Raw genomic sequence first — 21,626 nt, 5'->3', positions numbered from 1 at the left:
GAAGGTGCTGATGCCACCACTGCACGTCAAATTGGGCCTCATGAAACAATTGTCAGAGCTGTAGATAACGAGTCAGTAGCCTTCAAGTACCTTCAAGACTTCTTTCCTACGCTGTCTGAGGTAAAGGTCAAAGCCGGTGTCTTCGTCAGACCGCAGATAAAGATGATCCTAGAGTGCAATGAATTCCACAAGAAGCTCACTAGTAAGGAGAAAGTGGCTTGGAACAGCTTTGTCGCAGTGGTTCATGGCTTCCTGGGCAATCACATGGTCTAAAACTATGTGGAGCTGGTTGAGACTTCGGTGAAGAACTATGGCACAATGGGCTGTACGATGTCCCTCAAAGTCCATATCCTTGATGCTCATCTTGATACATTCAAGGAGAACATGGGAGCGTACTCGAAAGAGAAATGGTAAGCGCTTCCACCAGGATATACTGGACTTTGAACACCGATACCAAGGACAGTATCGCGAGAACATTTTGGGAGACTACATTTGGGGGCTGATTCGTGAAAGTGATTTACAGTATAATCTTAAATCTCGAAAAACTACTCACTTCTAAATCTTTTGTAGTCATTTTTGTATTACTTTAGTATAAATACATGTTAATTTTGATTCATATGTGTTTTTTTCTTCTGAATTTACGTGAACGAAAAGACACACATTTGCCTGCTTTCTCATTGAAAATATGTAAATTTCAAAACATCACTGTTCTGGTCACAAAACAAAGTTTGTGGGGAATAATAGCCATTATCTATACTTTTTAAGAATAATCAATTACGAAGTAACACTTACTACCCAGGAACAAAAATTGTGTTACATAGTATAATAATTCATCTGCATTCCTACGTCATTGAGTGTGAATGAGCAATATTGCGTTTAAATGAATGAGTAATAACAATGATTAATTTATATATTTTTTGTAAGGCGCCTTCCACTAATATCTCAAGTGTGACTGAGTGTGATATATTAGCCATGCGCATAGGACTTGCACTTTCAGGTATCAATAATTCGACAAAAGGGGTTTAATACCAGATGTATAAACGCTCGTTAGATGGCTGAAAACATCTGAATATATACACACACCTCGATGTGTTATGCGTGTTCCAGCGGTGTGAGATGCAGTTTGCAAAAATGACGCTGTTGAATAAAAACACATTTATATTAGTAGTAATTATACCAGAATTAGAGTTAACCAAAGCATGGGTTGAATGCCAGACTTCCCCCCTCGCCAATGTATGCAGTTACACAGCTGATGAGATTCTTTCACAAAATACCATTATTGTCTACGTGATCTTCTCTTCTCGCATGTGACAATTGTGTTCATGAGTTAAATGCCAAAGTTGAGGTTGTGCGAGCCATGACAGGGCTTCAGGAGAGAGTTGCTATAGTTTTGATATTCCTCCGTTGAAGGAGCGTCGACCACAGTGGGTTTATCTTCTTGGTTCTTTCGGTAAAGTCACGTAGAAGGGAAAAAAATAAACTGATGAAAATAAAACATAATAAAATAATTCTCACTACGTGACTTTACCGAAAGAACCAAGAAGATGAATCCCTGCAGTCACGAAAACTTTAATTCACAGTGGGTTTACTACACTGTCCATAGTTGGGTTATTTGGCCACAGTCGCACTACTGTGGCTTGTCTTTAATTTCCCATTCATGAGGGAGATGTGCGAATCAGCCTGTTGATGTTCCGATACGATTGATGGTTACGCCTCCAGCGTCTTTGAGGAATGTCAAAGTCAGGAGGAGGTGCGATGTCTGGGTCTCGAATTTTTTGTTCATTCTGGACGTCTACATTATTCCACTCTGTTTGTCAGCATTCTTCTGCGTCTGGGCGAGATTGTAGGATGATGAGAGCGCGATCCCAGAAGGAGGATCGCGTCTTGAATCTCTGTATAAACTCTCACGTGGATATGAAAGTAACGTGTTGATTTACTTGCATGATATTGCTTAAATCATAATTGTATTCACATTCATTGCTTTGGCCTTTTGTATCTTAATTAAATAGTTTTTTGTAAGAGAGAGAAATAGAGAGCTTGATTCGGCATTGAACGGACAATTTGAAGTCAATAATAATTATTGTTATAGTCGTGATAATTTTATTCCACGCGGGCAATATTTGTAAAGCTGTGAGAAAAAAACACGAGCAATTTATGTCATAGCGACTTCTATAGTGACTGCAATAGGCCTGTCTTACCCAATAGCACTTTTCTTTGTAAGGAACTTCTCGTTGAATAGCTAAGCAATCAAACAAATGTTTCTCAATCAGAGTTGTACAGTGACAGGTATGTTTGGTGTCTTCATTGCAGACTATGTTGAGACCATTGACCAACTCACTTACTACCCTTAATATATGTTAACCATGGGTTGCTAAAACCCAGAGTTAAACCCAGTTATCAGCAGTTGCCGGTTTAGTACTCTGTATTGACATATTGATTTAAGGTAAATAAGTTCAATAGAGAAAGAGCACTGAGGAATACATGTGTAGTACCGTTGAGGACGCGTGGACACCCGAGTAGAGGCACACGTATTTATTTCACAACAGTCACTGGGGACATACAGTACTGGAGGGGGTATCGGCCCCCTCACCCAGATAGCTGGGAACACACGGCTAGCTACCCCTAGCCTGCCTCCTAATCCTCCAAATACTGGGCTAGGGGAGGCTGTCTGGCCCGACACTGGTCAGTCGGGCTACGGTACCCGGAGTCCCAGAGTCCTGGCTCTGGTTCACGGGACCACGCCGCTGGCTCGGTCCTGCGCGGCCCTGACAAGGGCGGCGTCCCAGGGGAGTCCAGGGCTCTAGCTAGGCAGTCTTCGGTCTTCAAGAGTTTACTTAAACATTCTGCCCCGAGCCCTCTGACACATCCCCCTTTATACTCCACCCCCGCTGAGGGGTGGGGCCCCGGGCTGCCTGGTGCGGACGTCGTTGAGAGCACCCCCCCCATGCACTCACGTAGCCCCGCCCACTGTGTTTGTTTCCCATAAGCTGCCATGCATAACGGCTCTCTCTCTAACACCCCTACACAAACAGCTCCTCCGTAACACCCCTACATCACCCCCCCCTGTACAGCTCGCAGCCGTCCCGGCTGCAACCTTGACAATAAAAGTTTATTCACCCCTCGATCCCCCAGCGTGTGCCTCATTTTTACAACAATAACGCAACGAGAAGAACAACAGGAAGGGAAAATAACCCGACGCACCCCACCCCCGAATAAATACGAAATCCGTACAACCAACGTATATACATTTTTTTCAGGAAACCCCCCAGCACACACACAACACACAGCGAACACAACATTCGTTCAATGCAATGTGCCAGGAGCACACCACCGACGCCGCACACAGTGAGCATAACATGTGAACGTACACAGGAAAAAAAATATTTCAAATTTTTTTTTTCTTTTTTTCCTTTTTTTTCCCATTTTCACTCCGTGCGTCACAAGAGTCTGCGCATTTTTGCGCGTGTCCTCGCCGCAGGCCCGTCATACGGGATAACCCCGGCCGGCAGGCCGTCGGGTGGCAAGTGTCCATCTCCGAGTGAGTCTGTTGTTGACGTCGCAAGACCCTCGGCATCCCCCGTGGGGGTCGTCGGGCGTGAGCCCGTCACTCCCGGTGCACCTGGGGGCGGGACAGCTGGCAACGCGTCAGGCGAGAGCAGCGGAGACGAACTCTTTGAGTCGGTCGCCCCCCCACATGTTTGGCCACGCACGTGTGTAGTGGGACCTCGCACCGCAACGAAGGGTTTGAGCCTGGAGGGGTGTACAAACCACCGGCGCTTCCCCCATTTAATGCGTACGCACTGAGGTCTCAGGACCTCAACCACCTCGACGGGGCCCCGCCACGGCCGCACCAGTTTTGAGGAGGTCGCGAGTGGTACCTGGGGACAGTGCAGCCATGCCCTGTCCCCGGGCTTCCACTGTAGCACATGCGCGCGACCCAGTCTGAGGCGCTCATTAGCCCTCTGCCGTATGTCAGAATTCTGCATGGCAGCATCCCGCGCCTCTGTCAATTTTTCCAGGTTAAATTTAACATGTTCGGCCAATTGAGTTTTTCCCTGTGGCGCTGGGATCTGCAGCTGGGCCCGAACAGGTGGGTCAGGTTCGCGGCCATACATAAGGAAGAAGGGGGAAAATCCCGTCGCAGCATGGGGGGCCAATCTGTACGCTGCCAGGACCCCCTGAATTTTCAAGTCCCAATCTGTCTGTGAGTCCGAAACCTGCTGTGACAACATCGACGTGATGGTACGATGCAACCGCTCGACCATCCCGTCGGTTTGTGGGTGATATGGAGAGGTACGAATCTTTTTCGTGCCCAGGATCTCACAGACCTGTTGGAGCAATTTGCCAGAAAAATGTTTACCCTGGTTGGTCAGCAGCCGCTCGGGAGCACCTTTGTCAGGGACATATCCCTGGACAAAGGCCTCCACGATGGCTGCTGCCGACTGGTTGGCCAGGGGCCAGGCCATAGGCCAGCGCGTGAAGTACTCCACCCCGGTTAACAAATATCTATTTTTCCTGGGGGTGGCGGGGAATGGTCCCAGAATATCCAGCGTGACAAGTTCGTTCACCCGGGAGACCCTGATAGACTGCAGGGGCGGGTTCGACTCCCTCGCTGGTGGTTTCCGCTGCGCACACCTAGGGCATGACCCTAACAGATCCCCGACATCCCTTGTCATGCCCGGCCAAAAAAAATCAAGTTGGAGCAAGGCCAGGGTCTTTTGGGTTCCCAGGTGGAGGAGGCGCTCGTGAGCGGCCCACACCACCCTACCCCGTAACCCCGAAGGGACCACCAGCCGGTATCGATGGGATTTCCCGTCCCAATGCATTAACAACCCACCGAGCATTTCCCATGCGTCGGCATCACCCCTCCCCCGCCCCCGGTCCCCGACGCGGCGGCGCAACGCAAGGAGGGAGGTATCTTCCATCTGCAAACGCCCCCATTCCGTGGCAGGCAACCCCAACAGGGAATCAGATCCCTGTTGTGCGATGGAATTCGTCATTGACGCTGCGTCGTCAGCAGCCGCCAAGACCGGAACAGGCATTTCACCAGGATGCCTGCACCGACCCGACCCCAGGAGGCATGCGCATTCGGGGGTGGTTGGCATGCGCGACAGAGCGTCCGCGTTGGTGTGGCGAACGCCCTTACGGTACGTGGTCTCAAAATCAAAATCCTGGAGAACCTCCAGCCATCGAGACAATTGTCTCGATGGTTGTTGGACTCGCAGGGCGTACTGTAGCGCCGCATGGTCTGTACGGACGGTGAAACGCTGCCCGTACAGATATGGCCGGTACTGCTGGATGAAATAGACAATTGCCAGCAGTTCCCGACGGGTGACACAATATCGTTGCTCCGCTGGAGACAACACTCGACTACCGTACGCGACCACCCGTTCCACGCCCTCAACCACCTGGGAAAGCACGCCCCCAATACCTGTGTTGCTCGCGTCGGTATCGAGCACAAAGGGTTTTGAAAAATCGGGATAAACCAGGGGAGGGGCATTAACCAGAGCGTCCCGAAGGGAGCGGAACGCAGCCTCCTCCTCCTGTCCCCAATGGAAGCGGACCCCCTTTGACGTCAAAGCGTGCAGGGGCTTAGCAATGGTGGCAAAGTCCGCGACAAAGCGTCGGTAATATGACGCGAAACCAACGAAGCTCCTGACCTCTCCCACCGAGGTGGGAGTCGGCCAGGAGCTGACGCACTGCGTTTTGGCGGGATCGGTAGCAATACTCGAGCGTCCAACGATGTGCCCCAAATAACGTACCGATTCGCGCAATAAATGACACTTTTGGGGTCTAAATTTCAAATTAGCAGCCCGCATTTTGAGGAAAACGGCCCGCAACCTCTGGAGATGCTCGTCAAATGTTCTGCTAAAGACGATAACGTCATCCAAATAGATTAAACACGAATCCCACTGCAATCCAGCCAAAACCAATTCCATCAATCGCTGGAAAGTCGCCGGCGCCGAGTGTAATCCCATCGGCAACCGGTTAAATTGGAAGAGACCATGTGGTGTACGGAATGCAGTTTTAGGCTTAGATTCATCGTCCAGAGGAAGCTGCCAGAATCCCGAAAGCAAATCCAATGTGGAGAAGAATCGCGTCCCCGCCAAGGCGTCCAGCGATTCGTCAATACGGGGAAGCGGGTATGCGTCAGCAACGGAAATTTTGTTGAGGCGGCGAAAATCGACGCAAAACCATAACGATCCATCCTGTTTCTTAACCAGAACGATCGGCGCTCCCCACGGGCTGGTAGAGGGAGAAATGATGTCGGCGGCTAACATGTCATCAACAGCCGATTTGACATGGTCCTTCTCGGCGGGACTCAGCCGGAAGGGATTTTGGCGTATGGGCGCGCTGTCACCCGTATCAATATGGTGACGCAGCAAATGGGTACAGCCTAAATCGAATTTGTTCTGACTGAACACGTCGGCAAATTCGCGCAGGAGTGTCCTAAGTTTTTGACGCTCTACATCCGACAGGTCCGTCGATCCCGCACAAAGCGCCTCAAGCCACCCTTCATCGGTGTCCGAATGTGGAAGCGGCAGAGTGGCAGTGCCAACGTGATTGGCGACAGGTTCCTCGCAGGGCACCGGCGTTGCGTGAGCAAGCACGGTCCCTTGAGGAATTACCACGGCCTGCGACCCCACATTGAGGACCGCGATGAAAGGGTCCCCGTCCCCCCTTACGATGGTCTGGGCGGGAATTAAATGTGGCCCGCTAACCCCGGCCCTAGATGGCCCCAGCAGGACACCCTGGTCCCCAACACCCTTAGCGAAGGGCCTACGAAGTTTTAGGGGCACCAACATTTGTGCCCCCGGCGGCACGCGAACCGTTTGAACGACAAACGCCGGTACCGTCGCGAACGCTGACCGAGCCGCAGTAGGGAAAGGCAAAAACGCCATCCGTCGTCCCGACGGGAGCTCAATGCAACCTTGATCAATCAAAATCCGAATTGGCATTTTGCCCAAGAAGTCCGTCCCCAGCAGGCACGGAACCGCCAGCGAGGAGGAAACAAAAATGGGGCCGGACAATTTAATATCACCGATCGAAATTTGTGCGCGAATCTGACCCATGATACCCAATGAGCCCCCGTTAGCAGCGTAGAATGGGACATTAACCGGTAGCAAAGGACGACTCTGGACGGGGAGAATGTTGTATATGAGTTCCGAAATGATAGTCGCCGACGCTCCTGTATCGACGAGGATACGCACTTCGACCCCGTCAATGTGCCCTACTACGGCCGACGACCCCGACGACGCCGCCACAACGCGGTGGGCCAACACGGACCACTGCCTGGGTTCGATTTGGGTCCCCATAGTGGTGCGTGTTGGCCCGACGGTGCGCAATGTTGGCCCCCGTTCGTTGCGGTGTGCTTGTGTGTAACGGGTGTGTGCTTTGGCCAAACATGTGGGGTGCCGCGACTCGCCGGGTCATGTTGATGGAGCTTGGAAGGAGGAGGAGGGCCGGCGTCCCGGCGAGGCGTCGTCCCCCGCTGTCGAGGAGAGCGGCACCCCGAGGCGACGTGGCCCCGGATGCCGCAGTTATAGCAGCGCGGGAGCGCAGGCGGTGATGACGGACGGTCGGAGCGGCCCGACCCATCCCGGCCCGCCCGTACTCCCACCCTCTGCTGCTGTCGGAAGTCGGCGGCGTAGACCTCCTCCGTCGGGGGGGTGACGGCAGCCACCGTACGCCCGGCCGCTGCCCTGCTGGCCTTCCGTCGCTGTGACAGGAGGTTAGCGTGGAGGAGCCGCGCCGCCTGGAGGGAACCCATCTCCGTGTCCTCCTGTGCGACGATGGCGATGTCCAGGTCGTCCGCCAGCAGAAGAATTTTCTCAGTGACCATCGCGTCCACGCCTTGGTCATCCATACGAGGGAAGGCCGTCTTTGCCAACGCCAGAAGGCTCGTACAGTAGGCGAGGGGCGACTCCTTTGCACCCCGCTGGCGATCGTAAAATCGCTGTCTGTATTCCGCTGAAGGTCCGTAGACCCCAGCCAGCAACTGCAGCGCCATCTGAAGAGTGGAGCGCTTGTCCCTCGGTGCCGACGTAAGAGCGGCGAGGGCGTCGCCGTCGAGGAGCGCCGGCAGCGCGCAGAGGGCTTCGGCGTCCGACCACCCCGCCATTTCTTGGTGCGCGAGGAAGCGCCGCTGGAACCCCCCCCAGTCGCCCTCCTCAGCTACAAACTCTTTCAGCGGGGGCAGCCTTTGGCGTAGCACAGCGATCGCCGTGGAGGCCCGCGCTTTGCTGTCCCCGCAACTCGGCTGAGCGTCGGCACGAACGACAGATGGAATCGCCTGTCGCGCTGATGGTGATGCTCCATCCGTTGGTGGTGACGCGGCAGCCCCTGCGAGGCCGATGTCGGACCCCAGGTTGAGGCTGGCCACGCCCTCGGCAGCTGCTGCGGCGATGGCGGGAGATTCAAAGTTGTAGTCAGTAGAAATGGCAGGAAGGCGCAACGGTCGTCGGCCGTCCTCGCCCCGCGGCGGTCCAGCAGCCCCCAGCCGAGTGATGCTCTCGAGTGTGGCAGCAGCAGCATACAGCAGCTCCGCCAGCCTCGCGTGCGCCAGCCGAAGTCCGTCGGATGGCGACTCCCCTTCCTCCCAATGCCCCGGTAAGGATGCATTCAGCCCCGGCTGCTCGTTGCCTCCATCAGCCGTCTCTGGCACTGCACTTCCCGCGGTGTCCTCCGCCTCCTGCACCCCGGCCCGAGCTGTTCGGCGCGTGTCCATGTTCGTTGTTGTTCACTTCTGTCACCAGATGTAGTACCGTTGAGGACGCGTGGACACCCGAGTAGAGGCACACGTATTTATTTCACAACAGTCACTGGGGACATACAGTACTGGAGGGGGTATCGGCCCCCTCACCCGGATAGCTGGGAACACACGGCTAGCTACCCCTAGCCTGCCTCCTAATCCTCCAAATACTGGGCTAGGGGAGGCTGTCTGGCCCGACACTGGTCAGTCGGGCTACGGTACCCGGAGTCCCAGAGTCCTGGCTCTGGTTCACGGGACCACGCCGCTGGCTCGGTCCTGCGCGGCCCTGACAAGGGCGGCGTCCCAGGGGAGTCCAGGGCTCTAGCTAGGCAGTCTTCGGTCTTCAAGAGTTTACTTAAACATTCTGCCCCGAGCCCTCTGACACATCCCCCTTTATACTCCACCCCCGCTGAGGGGTGGGGCCCCGGGCTGCCTGGTGCGGACGTCGTTGAGAGCACCCCCCCCGTGCACTCACGTAGCCCCGCCCACTGTGTTTGTTTCCCATAAGCTGCCATGCATAACGGCTCTCTCTCTAACACCCCTACACATACAGCTCCTCCGTAACACCCCTACACATGTCATGTGAATTATAGGGAAAATTGTAATAACATGTGTACTTTATTTTTAAAAGCACATTAACGAACGCTACCATAAAACAAAATACCACATCGAAACTTACAACCAAATCACCTGGAGATAGTGAGGTGTCCTTAATTGAATATATCAAGTGAGCTGAGTTAAGTACAGCTGAGGTGGTCTTACCAGTGAATGGTTGCAAGGTATTAGACATCAATCGGGCCAGTTTGTACTGTAGGTGGGTGAGCAAATGGTGGAGACAATAGGACGGAGTGGTGTACCTTCTTTATGGATTTTTGGTAAGTCATAAAATCTGGGTGGTCTAGCAGTAGAGGGTTTTAAGGAAAGCCACTTGGCTGGTTCGATTAAGGATGTCATCTGGCCACATGGCCTACCAGCTCTGGACCAATTCTTCAACCACATAAATTCCATACACCCAGCCATCAAATTCACCATGGAGGTGGAAAAGGATGGCAAGTTACCATTCTTGGATGTTTTAATCGTAAAAACACCTGATGGCTCAATGGGACACTGTCTACAGGAAAGCCACCCATACGGATGCCTATCTAAAACCTGACTCCCACCACCATCCATCCCAGAGGAATTCCCTCATCAAATCTCTATACCATAGCGCTCGTTGTATTTCCGACCATCACCACCTAGCCAGTGAACTGGATCATGTACACCAAGCCCTCATGAAGAATGGATATTCAGACTACACAATCCATAAAGCTATCACCCCAAACGTTGGGAGAGAACCATCGGAGGACCCAATCAAAACCATCACCTTGCCATACATAGCAGGGGTCACCAAAATATTTCCAAAATCATGAGCAAACACAAGATCCAGGTACGATTCAACACAGTATGTAAAATTCGTGATTTCATCCCATCTGTAAAGGATATGATCCCTGACATGCAATACTCTGGTGTCTACAAACTAAGCTGTGTCTGTGGCAGCTGTTACATTGGGGAAACTAAACAACATGTCTTGGACCAGATTCGTGAACAAAAGGCAGATCTGAAAAACGGTAGGACCAATACCTCAGCCGTGGCTGATCATTGTTTTAACGCTGTGGACACACACGAAATTGATTTTGCCAAGACGAGGGTACTCTGCAAGCCCACTGGCTATCAGCAAAAATTCGTTCATGAAGCCATCTAGATATATATAACACAGACACAATTTCAACCGTCAAGATGGGTACAAACTTAGCAATCATTGGAAGGACGTTATTAACCAGTTTAGGTTATAACTGGCTGTGATGTTCCCTCCCTACCTACCCATGTTAGCAGTTATTTTCTACTCTCTGAGTTACTTTCACTAAAACAGCCACCTTTAGCTGTATTAGTGTCTTGCCTCATGGCAGATGTGGAGCGTACGTTCACAGGAAGTTCCTGTTTTTTTATACTAATTTTGGTCACGTGACCAGGAAGTGACGATGTTAGATTTTCAGCGAACCACGCGGGCATCTGCCATCTTACTGATAATTCAAGATGGCGGCACACATCGCATCTTAGTGAGACCACAGTCGCACCTGTCCATTGTGGGAGCTTAAAAAGCATTGTCTGTAAGTTTGTTTATATTCCTATAATATTGGCAATGCTGTTGTAATGTTGGAATGACCATTATAGTGATGTAAATGCCTTTATGGTGCCGTTAAGTTGTTGTAGTAAATACGAGGCCTAGTTAGTAACGAAGCCTGCGACTTTCCTTATTGTGGATGTTACTTGTGATTTAGTAGGTCGAGTCAGACTTGTGCCTACGTTGCGATCCTGAGAGTAAAGATGACGAAGTATCTCATCCACAGTTTAGTGTTATGTGTAATGCTGTACATTTGGGGTGCAGTGGGATGAATACACAATGTGCCTGTATGCAACGCACCGGATTGTGCTCTTGTCTAGCTGTTCAGTGGTAATGTAGGGGCCTGGTCCGTCCAGGATCTATTGTTATCTAAGACAATGTTCTGATGCTGTGGTGTTCATTGTGTTGGTGTTTCCGGAATATAACAGATGCTGTGTCTGTGTTTTCTCACCAGTTTTACCTTGTTACAATCCATAAATGACGATTGGAGTTGGACGTTCATCCTGGCTCCGAGGGTTTATTGAATGCAAGGTTATCTACTCGACTCGCGGTGCAACGCAGCGCACAGCGAGGCTGAGATAATTAGTAAATGGCGGCTTGCCATCCTTTTCCACCTCCATGTGGCGATGGCTCTTTCCGAGCTCTCTCTGAGCTTACATTTACAAGCACATTTCTCACATTGACATGCTAATATCTCACAATACAATGGCCACCCCCACAGCTTCGTTTGTCAACATTTCTCTGATCTTACATTTACATGCAGGAATCAAACCCGGGTATCTGGCACACCAGGATATACAGTGGGCAAAACACACGACTACCTAGCCCCGCCCACTGACCCTTGGGCTCCACCCATCTCAAACCTTTATAACTCTCTGCCTTAGCAGCTCTCCCACCATATAGTCTCAGCAGTTCTCCCGCTATACTTTTCACCTGATGACGATTGCTTGTGTTGCGATCAAAACGTCGTGATATTGTTATTATTTATTATTATTTTTTTTATCTACATGGCTTATCCAAAAGACCCAAATAATTTGTGTGAGAATATATCACAGCCTAAAGGGGTTTTAAGGTGTGTTAACTAGTAGCCAGTTAACTTTAAAACTTAGGTTTGTAACCAATACAATCACCCATAAGTAGAAAGTTCTACATGAGTTTGAGTGTTTGGACGAGTTCTGTACTATTTAATAGTCAAACCGATCACCTTCCCGATGTAGGTGTAGAGCAACAACTATAAGTTCACATTCAGGTGGTCAAGCCAGATAACCGCGTCAGGAGCAGCGGAGTTTGTCGCCGTGACGTCTCCTTCGTATTTGTGGATTGGGCATTGCATCGTTACATGTTGTATGGTCTGTTTTGGATGACCACAGTTACACACTACTGGAGATTTCATAATTTTCCATTTGTGCACCAGGTATCCGCATCTGTTGCGGTTTATACGGATGGGATTTAGAGCCGGCCATGAGCTTCATGGAAGATCAAACCCAGGGATCTTTTGCGTTGGGTCTTTCACAAGGTGTTCGTGAGTTATTTTTAACTAAATTCAGCTCTGCAGGCTTCATCGGGGTTTAATTCGCATTGTTTCAGGCTAAGCGCATGGGTCCAAAAAGAGATTGACATGACTTTAAGCGATGACGAGGGACGCTACTGAGGTCCTGATGAATGGGAAGGCGACTGCTTTCCTCGATTCGCAGGAACTTCCCGGAGGGTTGCAGCATCACGGTGGATGGGTAGGGGAGAGATTTCTGATTGCATGGGCAGCCAAGATGTTGGGGTCCACTTGAGGGTTCCAGAGATACACTGCATCGCAGTGTTAAGTTGGACATCAACAAGTCGTGTGGTGACTACTCTGGTCCATACTGATGCACAGTACTCGGCTACAAAGTACACAAGGGCCATCGTTGATGTCTGTAGCACTGGTGCTGATGCCCCCCAGCTTGTGCTCAACCTGATAAAGAAACTGGCGTCCCCTTGTTTTGGTCTTGGCGGCTGTCTTTTTGAGGTAGTCATGGAAGGTTTAGCCTCGGGTGCAGCTTCACTCCGGGATAGGTTGGAGTGGTGTCGTGTCGCAACAGTGTTGCCACGGAAGGTCACGTTCAGAGTGTGCTTGGCTCTCCTATTACCAAGATGAAATGCAGTGACTTTTGTTTTTTCTTCGGGTTATGGCTTGAGCTTCCATTTCTGGAAATATTCCCCCCATGGTGTTTTGGACTTTGTTCAGAGTGGAATCGATGTCATTGAAAGCGGCTGCTTGCGTTGCCAGGGCAAAGTCATCCACACACGCAAATATGCGTGACCCGGTCGGTGGCATGTCACTGGTGTAGACATTGAAGAGCGTTGGCGCGAGTACTGAACCTTGGTGGCAATCCATTGTAGAGGAACTGGTGTGAGCTGGCTTTGTCGCCCATGAAGACAACGCAGTCGCCTATTGCTCAGCATCGTCCATATCAGGCGTATCGTTTAGAGGCGAGGAATGTTCCCTTGCGAGGTTTAACATCACACAAAGGCTGCGCCGGTCAGTGCGTATCACTGGCATTATACCTTTGCAGCCTTTGCACGTAGGTACACAATGCCACTCAGATAGCGATACTCTTAAGGAAGTCCATTTGCAAATTCCTTATCGAAAACATTCTGGATGACAAACATTCTGTTGTTTACCACACCATGACCAATGCAAATTTTTTGGAATAGCCGACCTAGGAGAGACCACGGCCATGGTCAGAAATTAATTTCCACTGAAGTGTTGCACCTTAGTCAGGAATCAAACCCGGGTATCTGGCACACCAGGATATACAGTGGTAAAAACACACGACTACCTACAAAAGTACAAACACATTGATCCCCTTTATGCAGAGTGCATGAGGAGGTTGGTTGTAGCCATGTCCACGTCTGACCGCCTTTGTCTCCCCAATGATGTCAACGTTTGCACACTGCACTAGATGTCAATTTATGATTGAGTCAATCTAGGGGAGGTACAGTTCGGATATTAGTTCAGATATTAGTCACCGTTGATGTTATCCTTGGTTGGGAATCAAACCAATACCGGTAAGTCCGCAGCGCAGTAATACGCGTTACTGCTGCTCGTGTTGTTTCTATCCACACATATCTTGTATCCCATCACCAATGTCAATGTATGTTCTCGATGATGGGTTACTGATATCATCAATCATGTGATGTGTGATTTCTCTGAAGAATACATTGAAAACTATATTCGTGTATAGCATCACACACCAAGCATGCCCCAAAAATAGGAATCATGAGCTGCATGAAATATGTCGAATGCCCATAGGCAGTCTCAAGCTAGATAAGACCACCGCTCCAGCACGAGTTACATGGATTTTAATAGGCAGATTTCAATAGTAAAGGCACTTGCATATTCATTCGCCTGCAGTTCTACGCAATTGAATGTGAATGAGCAATATTGAGTATGAATGAATGAGTGTGACTGAATATGATAGATGACCCATGTGTGTGGTAGTTGCACTATGAAGTATCAGGAACTAGACAAAATGTTTCCTACCAGATGTATCTGCTTCGGACACTAAGGTTTTGAACTATTACAGCCTCACATCGGTTTTCTGCTGTCACCCCCTCGGTGTGGAACCCTCTAACCCATTTGCACATCTGAAACATCAAATGCACTCTGACTTTTAAGAAACATCTCAAGGCCTCCTCTGTCTGTCTGGGTCAGGGCTTTCGATCAGCCCTGAGTTTGGCTCCATGCCTGTGAGTTTTTGACTTGTCTGCAACATATGGCTATCATCAAAGATGAAGCCATCCAAATTTATAAACACAGACATAACTTCAACCGAGAAGATGGATACAAATTAAGCAATCATTGGAAGGACGTGATCAACCAGGTAAAGTTTTAACTGCTTTGATGTTCCCTTCCTACCTGCCGATATTAGCCGACTCTCAAATTTCCGGGCACTCGCCGAGCTCGGCCCTCGCCGAGCTTACATTTACAAGCGAATTTATCTCTCCTACTCGCTCTCTCCTGCTCGCTCCTACATTAACATGAGCTACCCCGCCCATCTCTAAACCTTTATAAACAGCCTGCCTCAGAAGATTCCCCCTCTTTTTCACCTGAAGACGGTTGCTTGTGTTGCGATCGAAACATCGTGATCTATTATTTTTTATACCTACGGGACTTTACCGAAAGAACCAAAGAGTATGGATTCCTGCAGTCACGAAAGCTTCAAATCAATGTATGCCGTAACACACCCAATGAGAGTCTTTCACAAAAGAGCATTATTGTCAACGTGAATTTCTCTTCTCGCGCCTGACAATTTTTGTTCAGGAGATATATGGCAAAGTTGAGGTTGTGCGAGCCATGGGGGGGCTTCAGGAGAGAGTTGCTACAGTTTTGACATTCCTTCGTTAAAGGGGTTTACTACACGGTCCATAATTTGGGTTGTTTGGCCACAATCGCACTACTGTGGCTTGTCTTTAATTTCCCATTCATGAAGGAGATGTGCGCATCTGCCTGTTGATGTTACGATACGATTGATGGTTACACCTCCAGCGTCTTTGAGGAATGTCAAAGTCAGGAGGAGGTGCGATGTCTGGGTCTAGAATGATGTGTTCATTCTGGACGTCTGCATTATTCCACTCTGTTTGTGAGCATTCTTCTGCGCCTGGCTGAGATTGTAGGATGATGAGAGCGCGATCCCAGAAGGAGGATCGCGTCTTGAATCTCTGTATGAACTCTCACGTGGATATGAAAGTAACGTGTTGATTTACGCGCATGAGATTGTTTTAATCATAATTATATTCACATTCATTGATTTGGCCTATTGTGTCTTAATTAAATAGTTTTTGTAAAAGAGAAAAATAGAGAGCTTGATTCAGCACTGAACTGACAATTTGAAGTCAATGATAATTATTGTTATAGTCGTGATCATTCTATTCCACGCGGGCAATAGTTGAAAAGCTGTGAGAAAACAACACGTGAAAATTATGTCATAGCTACTTATATAGTGACTTCAATAGGCCTGTCTTACCCAATACCACTTTTCTTTGTAAGGAGCGTCTCGTTGAATAGCTAAGCAACCAAACAAATGTTTCACAATCAGAGTTGTACAATGACAGGTATTTTTGGTGTCTTCATTGCTGACCGTCTTGAGACCATTGACCAACTCACTTACTACCTTCTTGGTTCTTTCGGTAAAGTCACGTAGAAGGGAAGTAATAAAATAATAAAAATAAAACATAATAAAATGAAATTAATTATTTCATTAATTATTTCATTTTATTATGTTTTATTTTTATTCTTTTATTACTTCCCTTCTACGTGACTTTACCGAAAGAACCAAGAAGATGAATCCCTGCAGTCACGAAAGCTTTAAATCGAAATTTCACTTACTACCCTTAATATATGTTAACCAAGGGTTACTAAAACCCAGATTTGAACCCAGTTATCAGTAGTTGCCGGTTTAGTCCTCTGTATTGACCCATTGATTTCAGGTAAATTAGTTCAATAGAGAGGGCATTGAGGATTACATATATATGTCATTTCCATTATAGGAAAACATGTATTAACGTATGTACTATATTACCAAAAACACATTTACTAACGATGCCAGGAAAAAACAGGAACAGCTACGACCTGCATTGTTTTTCAATGTTTTCAACTTATGTGAAAACATATCATAGCCTAAATGAGTTTTAAAGAGTGTTAACCAGTAGCCAGTTCACTTTAAAACTTAGGTTTATGTAACCAATACAATCACCCATAAATAGCAAGGTCTACGTGAGTTCAAACGGTAAACCAGTCACCTTCCGGAAGAGTGCATTTTACAATATCCTTCTTAGCACATAAGTACACAACCCCGCTAGGATAGCGATGCTGTTAAGCAAGTTCATTGGCAAACTCCTGTTCACAAAAACTCTGAATGACAAATATTCTGTTGTTTACCACACCGTGACCAATGCTCACTTTTGGCTAAGTCGACCTAGGAGAGACCACTGAAGTGTTGGACCTGAGTCAGAAATCGAACCCGGCTTTTTGGGACACCAGGATATGCAGTGGGAAAAACACACGGCTACCTCCAAAAGTACAAAGACAATGCTCCCCCTTATGCAAAGTGCATGAGGAGGTTGGTTGTAGCCAGGTCCACGTCCGACCGCCTTTGTTTCCCCTATGATGTCATTATTTGCACACTGCACCAGATATTATATTTATGGTTGAGTCAATCTAGGGGAGGTACAGTTCGGATATTAGTTCGGATAGTAGTCACCGTTGATGTTATCCTTGGTTGGGAATCAAACCAATATCGTTAAATCCGCAGCGCAGTAATACGCACTACTGCTGCTCGTGTTGTTTTTATCCACACATATCTTGTATCCCATCACCAATGTCAATATCTGTTCTCGATGATGGGTTACTGATATCATCAATCATATGATGTGTGATTTCTCTGTTGTGCACCAAAGAAATTAAAGCCACACACAGCATGCACAGGCCATAAAACGGACCACACAAAGTCATTGCATGCTATGACAAGCATGACTGATAATCGCATATGTGGCGGTGTGTGACACAGTGAGTCTACACGTGGTAAACCACAACCACAGCAACAAACATCGTGCAATACCACAGTCGCCATGTTCACCTTACTTTTCTGTGCTTGCAAGGTTTCCATGGCAATTTAGTGCAATTAGTAACCGCGTCGGGGGTACAGGGATTTAAATAGAGGACTAGCAAGGATGGAAAAGCCAGACCCCACCCACCTGCAGCTAAGCTGAACCCTGCAAAGCTCCACCACTCTCTTCTTAGCATCCGTTGCTGCTGCTGCCCTGAATCATCGCCATGGGAAGAATGCATCTGAACATCGTGGGAGTGCTTCTGGCCCTGCTCTTCACAGTAGCAATCGTAAGTGAGATCATATTTTGGTGCAAATATGCATGGAGCCCAATATATTTTCATTGTACAGGCATATCCATATAAAGCGATTTCTGGATCTGATTTTGTATTTGCTCTTGTGGCCCAAGTCTCGATTTAAAAAAAGACACTGAGTAGTCTTAACTAGCTTTCGTCTACTTAACTAATTGTAAATGATTCGGATTTGCTGTTGAAAGTAGGACAATGTATGTCGCTCATTGGCATATCAAAACCACAATTAATTGTACACGTGAAGCCCTTTTCTATAAATCCACTGCTGGGAGAGGACTTCCCCATGCCTTGCGGGTTGATTCACAAATTTCACCCCGCCGGTGAGTGAGGATTGGCTATAATGCGGTGAACATAAAATGTGGAAACATAGAAGTAGAGTACAATAGTTATTTTTTAAATGTTCAAACCAAAACCCCCACCAATATGTAATTGTTAATCTCGTTCGTGGTCTAAATTAAAGTCACCTTCGCTCACTAGTTTCCGCTCCGCACTCAAAACTCTCCTAGTTTCTCTCGCTCGTCCCAAGGCCCCTTCATCTCCCACTCGTCACCGTCACCGTTACTTTTCCCTCTTCATATTCTCACTATATCGCTTTCACTCATTCCCCATTCATTCAATCCGCTCATCCTCATTGCATGGCTTCAATTCATTCCCCATTCATGCAATCTATTCATCATTTACCGTCATCAATTTCGCTATCACCGATGACACGCATCACCAAAGATTTGCCACCCATTGCTTCCTCTCATCTATTTCAGTCACCTGATTTCCTCCATTGCATTGATATGTGCCATTGTTAATTATGCGTAAAGCGCCTTGCACAAGACGCTCTGTACATTATTTTGAGATAAGATAAATACGTTTATTAAAATAAATCCTGGTCTGGAAAGGGGTATTTCTTTGGCAATTGGAGGATATTTTTTCTGAACCGTTAATTTATCCAAACCACCCCCGCCGTGCCTTTATCAGAAAACAACCCATAGCACTAATTTCAGCAGACAAATCTAATTGGAAACCCGATGTATAGCCCATCAATAAATACAAAAATTGTAACGCGAAATATTTAGCAACAGAAAAAAATCTGGGATAGAAGTGCGGATGGGACAGAGATTTTTTATTGATCAAACATCACAAGTAGGAGCCAAGTAAAAACAATAATTGATACTGAAATGGGTTTGTCTGTATTGAATGGGTACATATAATTACTATTTAATTCGTATTTTAGAAAACTAGGAGGGATCAGTGATTTGTTTACATTTATTGACGGCCAGTTAAAGAACTGTCAAATTGTATGGCCACGTATTAAGTGGCCATACAATGAGAAAGAAGAAAATGTTATCTCCACCAGGATCAACAGGGGTCTGAGATGTTTGAGAGCTATCCACCAACTGTGATGTGTAATTATGAATACAGACGTCTGCCTTCCCCGTATCACGTCAACGTTTGTGCTCTCTTAATTTCGCATAACTTTAGTGTACAGGTCATTTAATTATATAGATATAAACACACACATGTATAATGCGATTTGTAATGATTAATCAGCGCTGATGTATTTCATTCACTCCATGTATTATGAATTCGCTAGTTTAAACGAGTCAGTCTTACATACCTGTCAACCTTTTATCAGTGCCTTATATAGTTTAGACCAATTCAGACTTTATTGGTCACCCGGCGCCCTTATACATATCAACATTCATCCTTCAAAGTCCCATCACAAGGGAGAAACACAAACAAATAGACACCCATTTTTTTTAACTCAATTTCCCTGTACAAGAATACGGGTAAACCGTATGGGTTGACAGGTATGGTCTTATACATTGTATTCATACAGTTATAAACATAAAAACATAATTATTACTTAAAACAGAGCTCGATGAAGTTACGAATAAAAATTTACAATTGTTTATTTTTTTTGCATCGAGGCGATACAGATGTTCAAACGTCATGATGCGATACAATACTGTTTCGTGTAACTGAAGCATCATTAAATAACGGTGAAATTAAGGATAACATTTGAGCGAGGTGGCTTTCACCTGCTCAGTGTATTTGCTGCCACTCACGTCTCGAAAGCATCGATCGATCTCCGCAGTGCATTGCTCTGTTGCAAGGCGTTTGGCACGCACGTGACGTTTTAATAAAGTAGTGAAAACAAGAGTTCATGAAAATCAACAGGGCGTGACGGTCCAGCAGCAATTGTTTGTTCAGCTAAGCTCATTCACTCCCTTCTATGGCTTGTTTGCACAACGTGTGGAAATATATAAGAATGCTGTTGTAGGCAAAAATATTAACATGGACATCCTTGTGTATTATTATTATTAACACTGTACATGTTAAAGCTTTTTTTAAAGTAAAATGTTTGTCGAGGTTCGTGTTTTGCGACGCTAGCTTCTGAGAAGCAATTTCATCACAAATTGAAGATGACAATTCACTTTTGTGAACAACGAATGCATGTACATCATTAACGCCACCTGGACTGGCACTTTTAACAACACAAATTATTTGAAACAACTCAGTTGAAAGTGCTACTTGTATTTCCAAAGGAAACAATTCCGTTGTCTTATTAACCACTTTCTGCCAGCCGCACACAAGTCAGTCGCGTTGGAGCGAGGGTATCCATGATAGCCATGAGCATGTTGTTTATTCGACGACTTTTGGAAGAAAGTTGATCTGCATTTCCATCCCCGACGAAATATAATTTCAACATTGTTGTCCGCGATGATAAACGGAGCAACAAAGAACATGTATCCATAATAGAGTTTTTTTTTACTAATTTAAAAGCTAATTTAAAAACTGTTAATCAGGATTTTTTTTAAGCGTAATTCTTATAAGGTCCCAAGGCGTGAAGTGCAGTCGTATCCAAACCACCTCACTCTATCTCTCTGCCCTCTATTTATATGCTATGAAGAAGGGCCATTGACCGAAACGTCGCTATATTTACCCTTTTAAGGTCATGGTGTTATTCATAAATGTGTTGGAGATTGTTGCGACGTTTAACATGGTTGCTTTTCTTTTATTAATTTTAATGTTTTACCTATGTAATAAACGACTGGACCACGATGTCTGGCTCAGTGTCCTTTATTCGGTTCGTGCTGTACTCCCACACGGCTGTCTCTACTCTGTAGCTTCTCCACGGTGCTGACTCCGATGTCGGCCCGATCCACAACAGCAGCCCCGCTGCTGTTACTCTCACACAGCCCCCCTTGGCTGTACTCGCTGCAACTCCTCTCTCTTTTCGTCCTCTCTGCAGCTCTGACAGCTTCGTGCTGTCTCTCTCTCTCTTCTCTCCCGCCTCAGCTGGCAGCCACACCGCTGCCTCTAACACGCAGCTCTTCTGGCTGTCTTCTCCGCAGCTGCACACCACTCCGTAGCTTCCGCCTCTCTTCGGGGTTGGCTCCCGATGGCCGTCGGTGCCCCCCCTCTTCTCACTCGCCCGCGTGGCCTCTCTCTTTTCCGCTCACACCCCGACTGACTTCCCCTTCCGGTTTACCCGCTTAAGGACCCGAACCTTCCACCCACGTCACATGACTCCACCCCCCGTGACGTCACATCCGGAAGGTCGCTTATGCCCGCATTACACCACCCTCCCCGTAGAAAAATCCCAGCCGACCTTGGCTGACCAATAGCAAATCGTAATGCGGCGAACCGAGCTTCCCCCCCTAAAGGACACTAAGCATACAATGTAACAGCAAGAACAACAACAACAACGCAATTAACATCAACGAACGTACAAAAAGCATGCAATAAATACAACTGTAAGAAAAGATAACAACACAGCAACAATCAACGAAACGTAAGCGATTTGGAACGTGTGCGGGTCG

At 47.5% G+C, this 21,626-nt stretch overlaps 1 protein-coding gene across 4 annotated transcripts in view; it reads left to right on the top strand.

The window, feature by feature from the left end:
* The window catches only part of LOC144734166 (uncharacterized), a 96,134-nt gene that overhangs the window by 27,873 nt on the left and 46,635 nt on the right, over window positions 1-21,626 (top strand). Inside the window, exon 1 of one of the 4 annotated variants that reach the window (XM_078616241.1) lies at window positions 17,442-17,787. The exons of 2 other annotated variants lie outside the window; for them this stretch is intronic. In XM_078616241.1, the coding sequence (XP_078472367.1) occupies window positions 17,725-17,787 (63 nt within the window). In that variant the 5' untranslated portion in view covers window positions 17,442-17,724. Of the gene's footprint in view, window positions 1-17,441; window positions 17,788-21,626 lie in introns of those variants that run through there. One more of the 4 variants, XM_078616240.1, reaches the window with a different exon arrangement.

Source organism: Lampetra planeri, chromosome 50 (genome assembly GCF_965212315.1).
Source record: "Lampetra planeri chromosome 50, kcLamPlan1.2.h2, whole genome shotgun sequence".
In the NCBI taxonomy this organism is placed as follows: domain Eukaryota; kingdom Metazoa; phylum Chordata; class Hyperoartia; order Petromyzontiformes; family Petromyzontidae; genus Lampetra; species Lampetra planeri.
The sequence above is the reverse complement of the archived record's forward strand: the minus strand, read 5'-3'. Positions and strand labels throughout refer to the sequence as shown.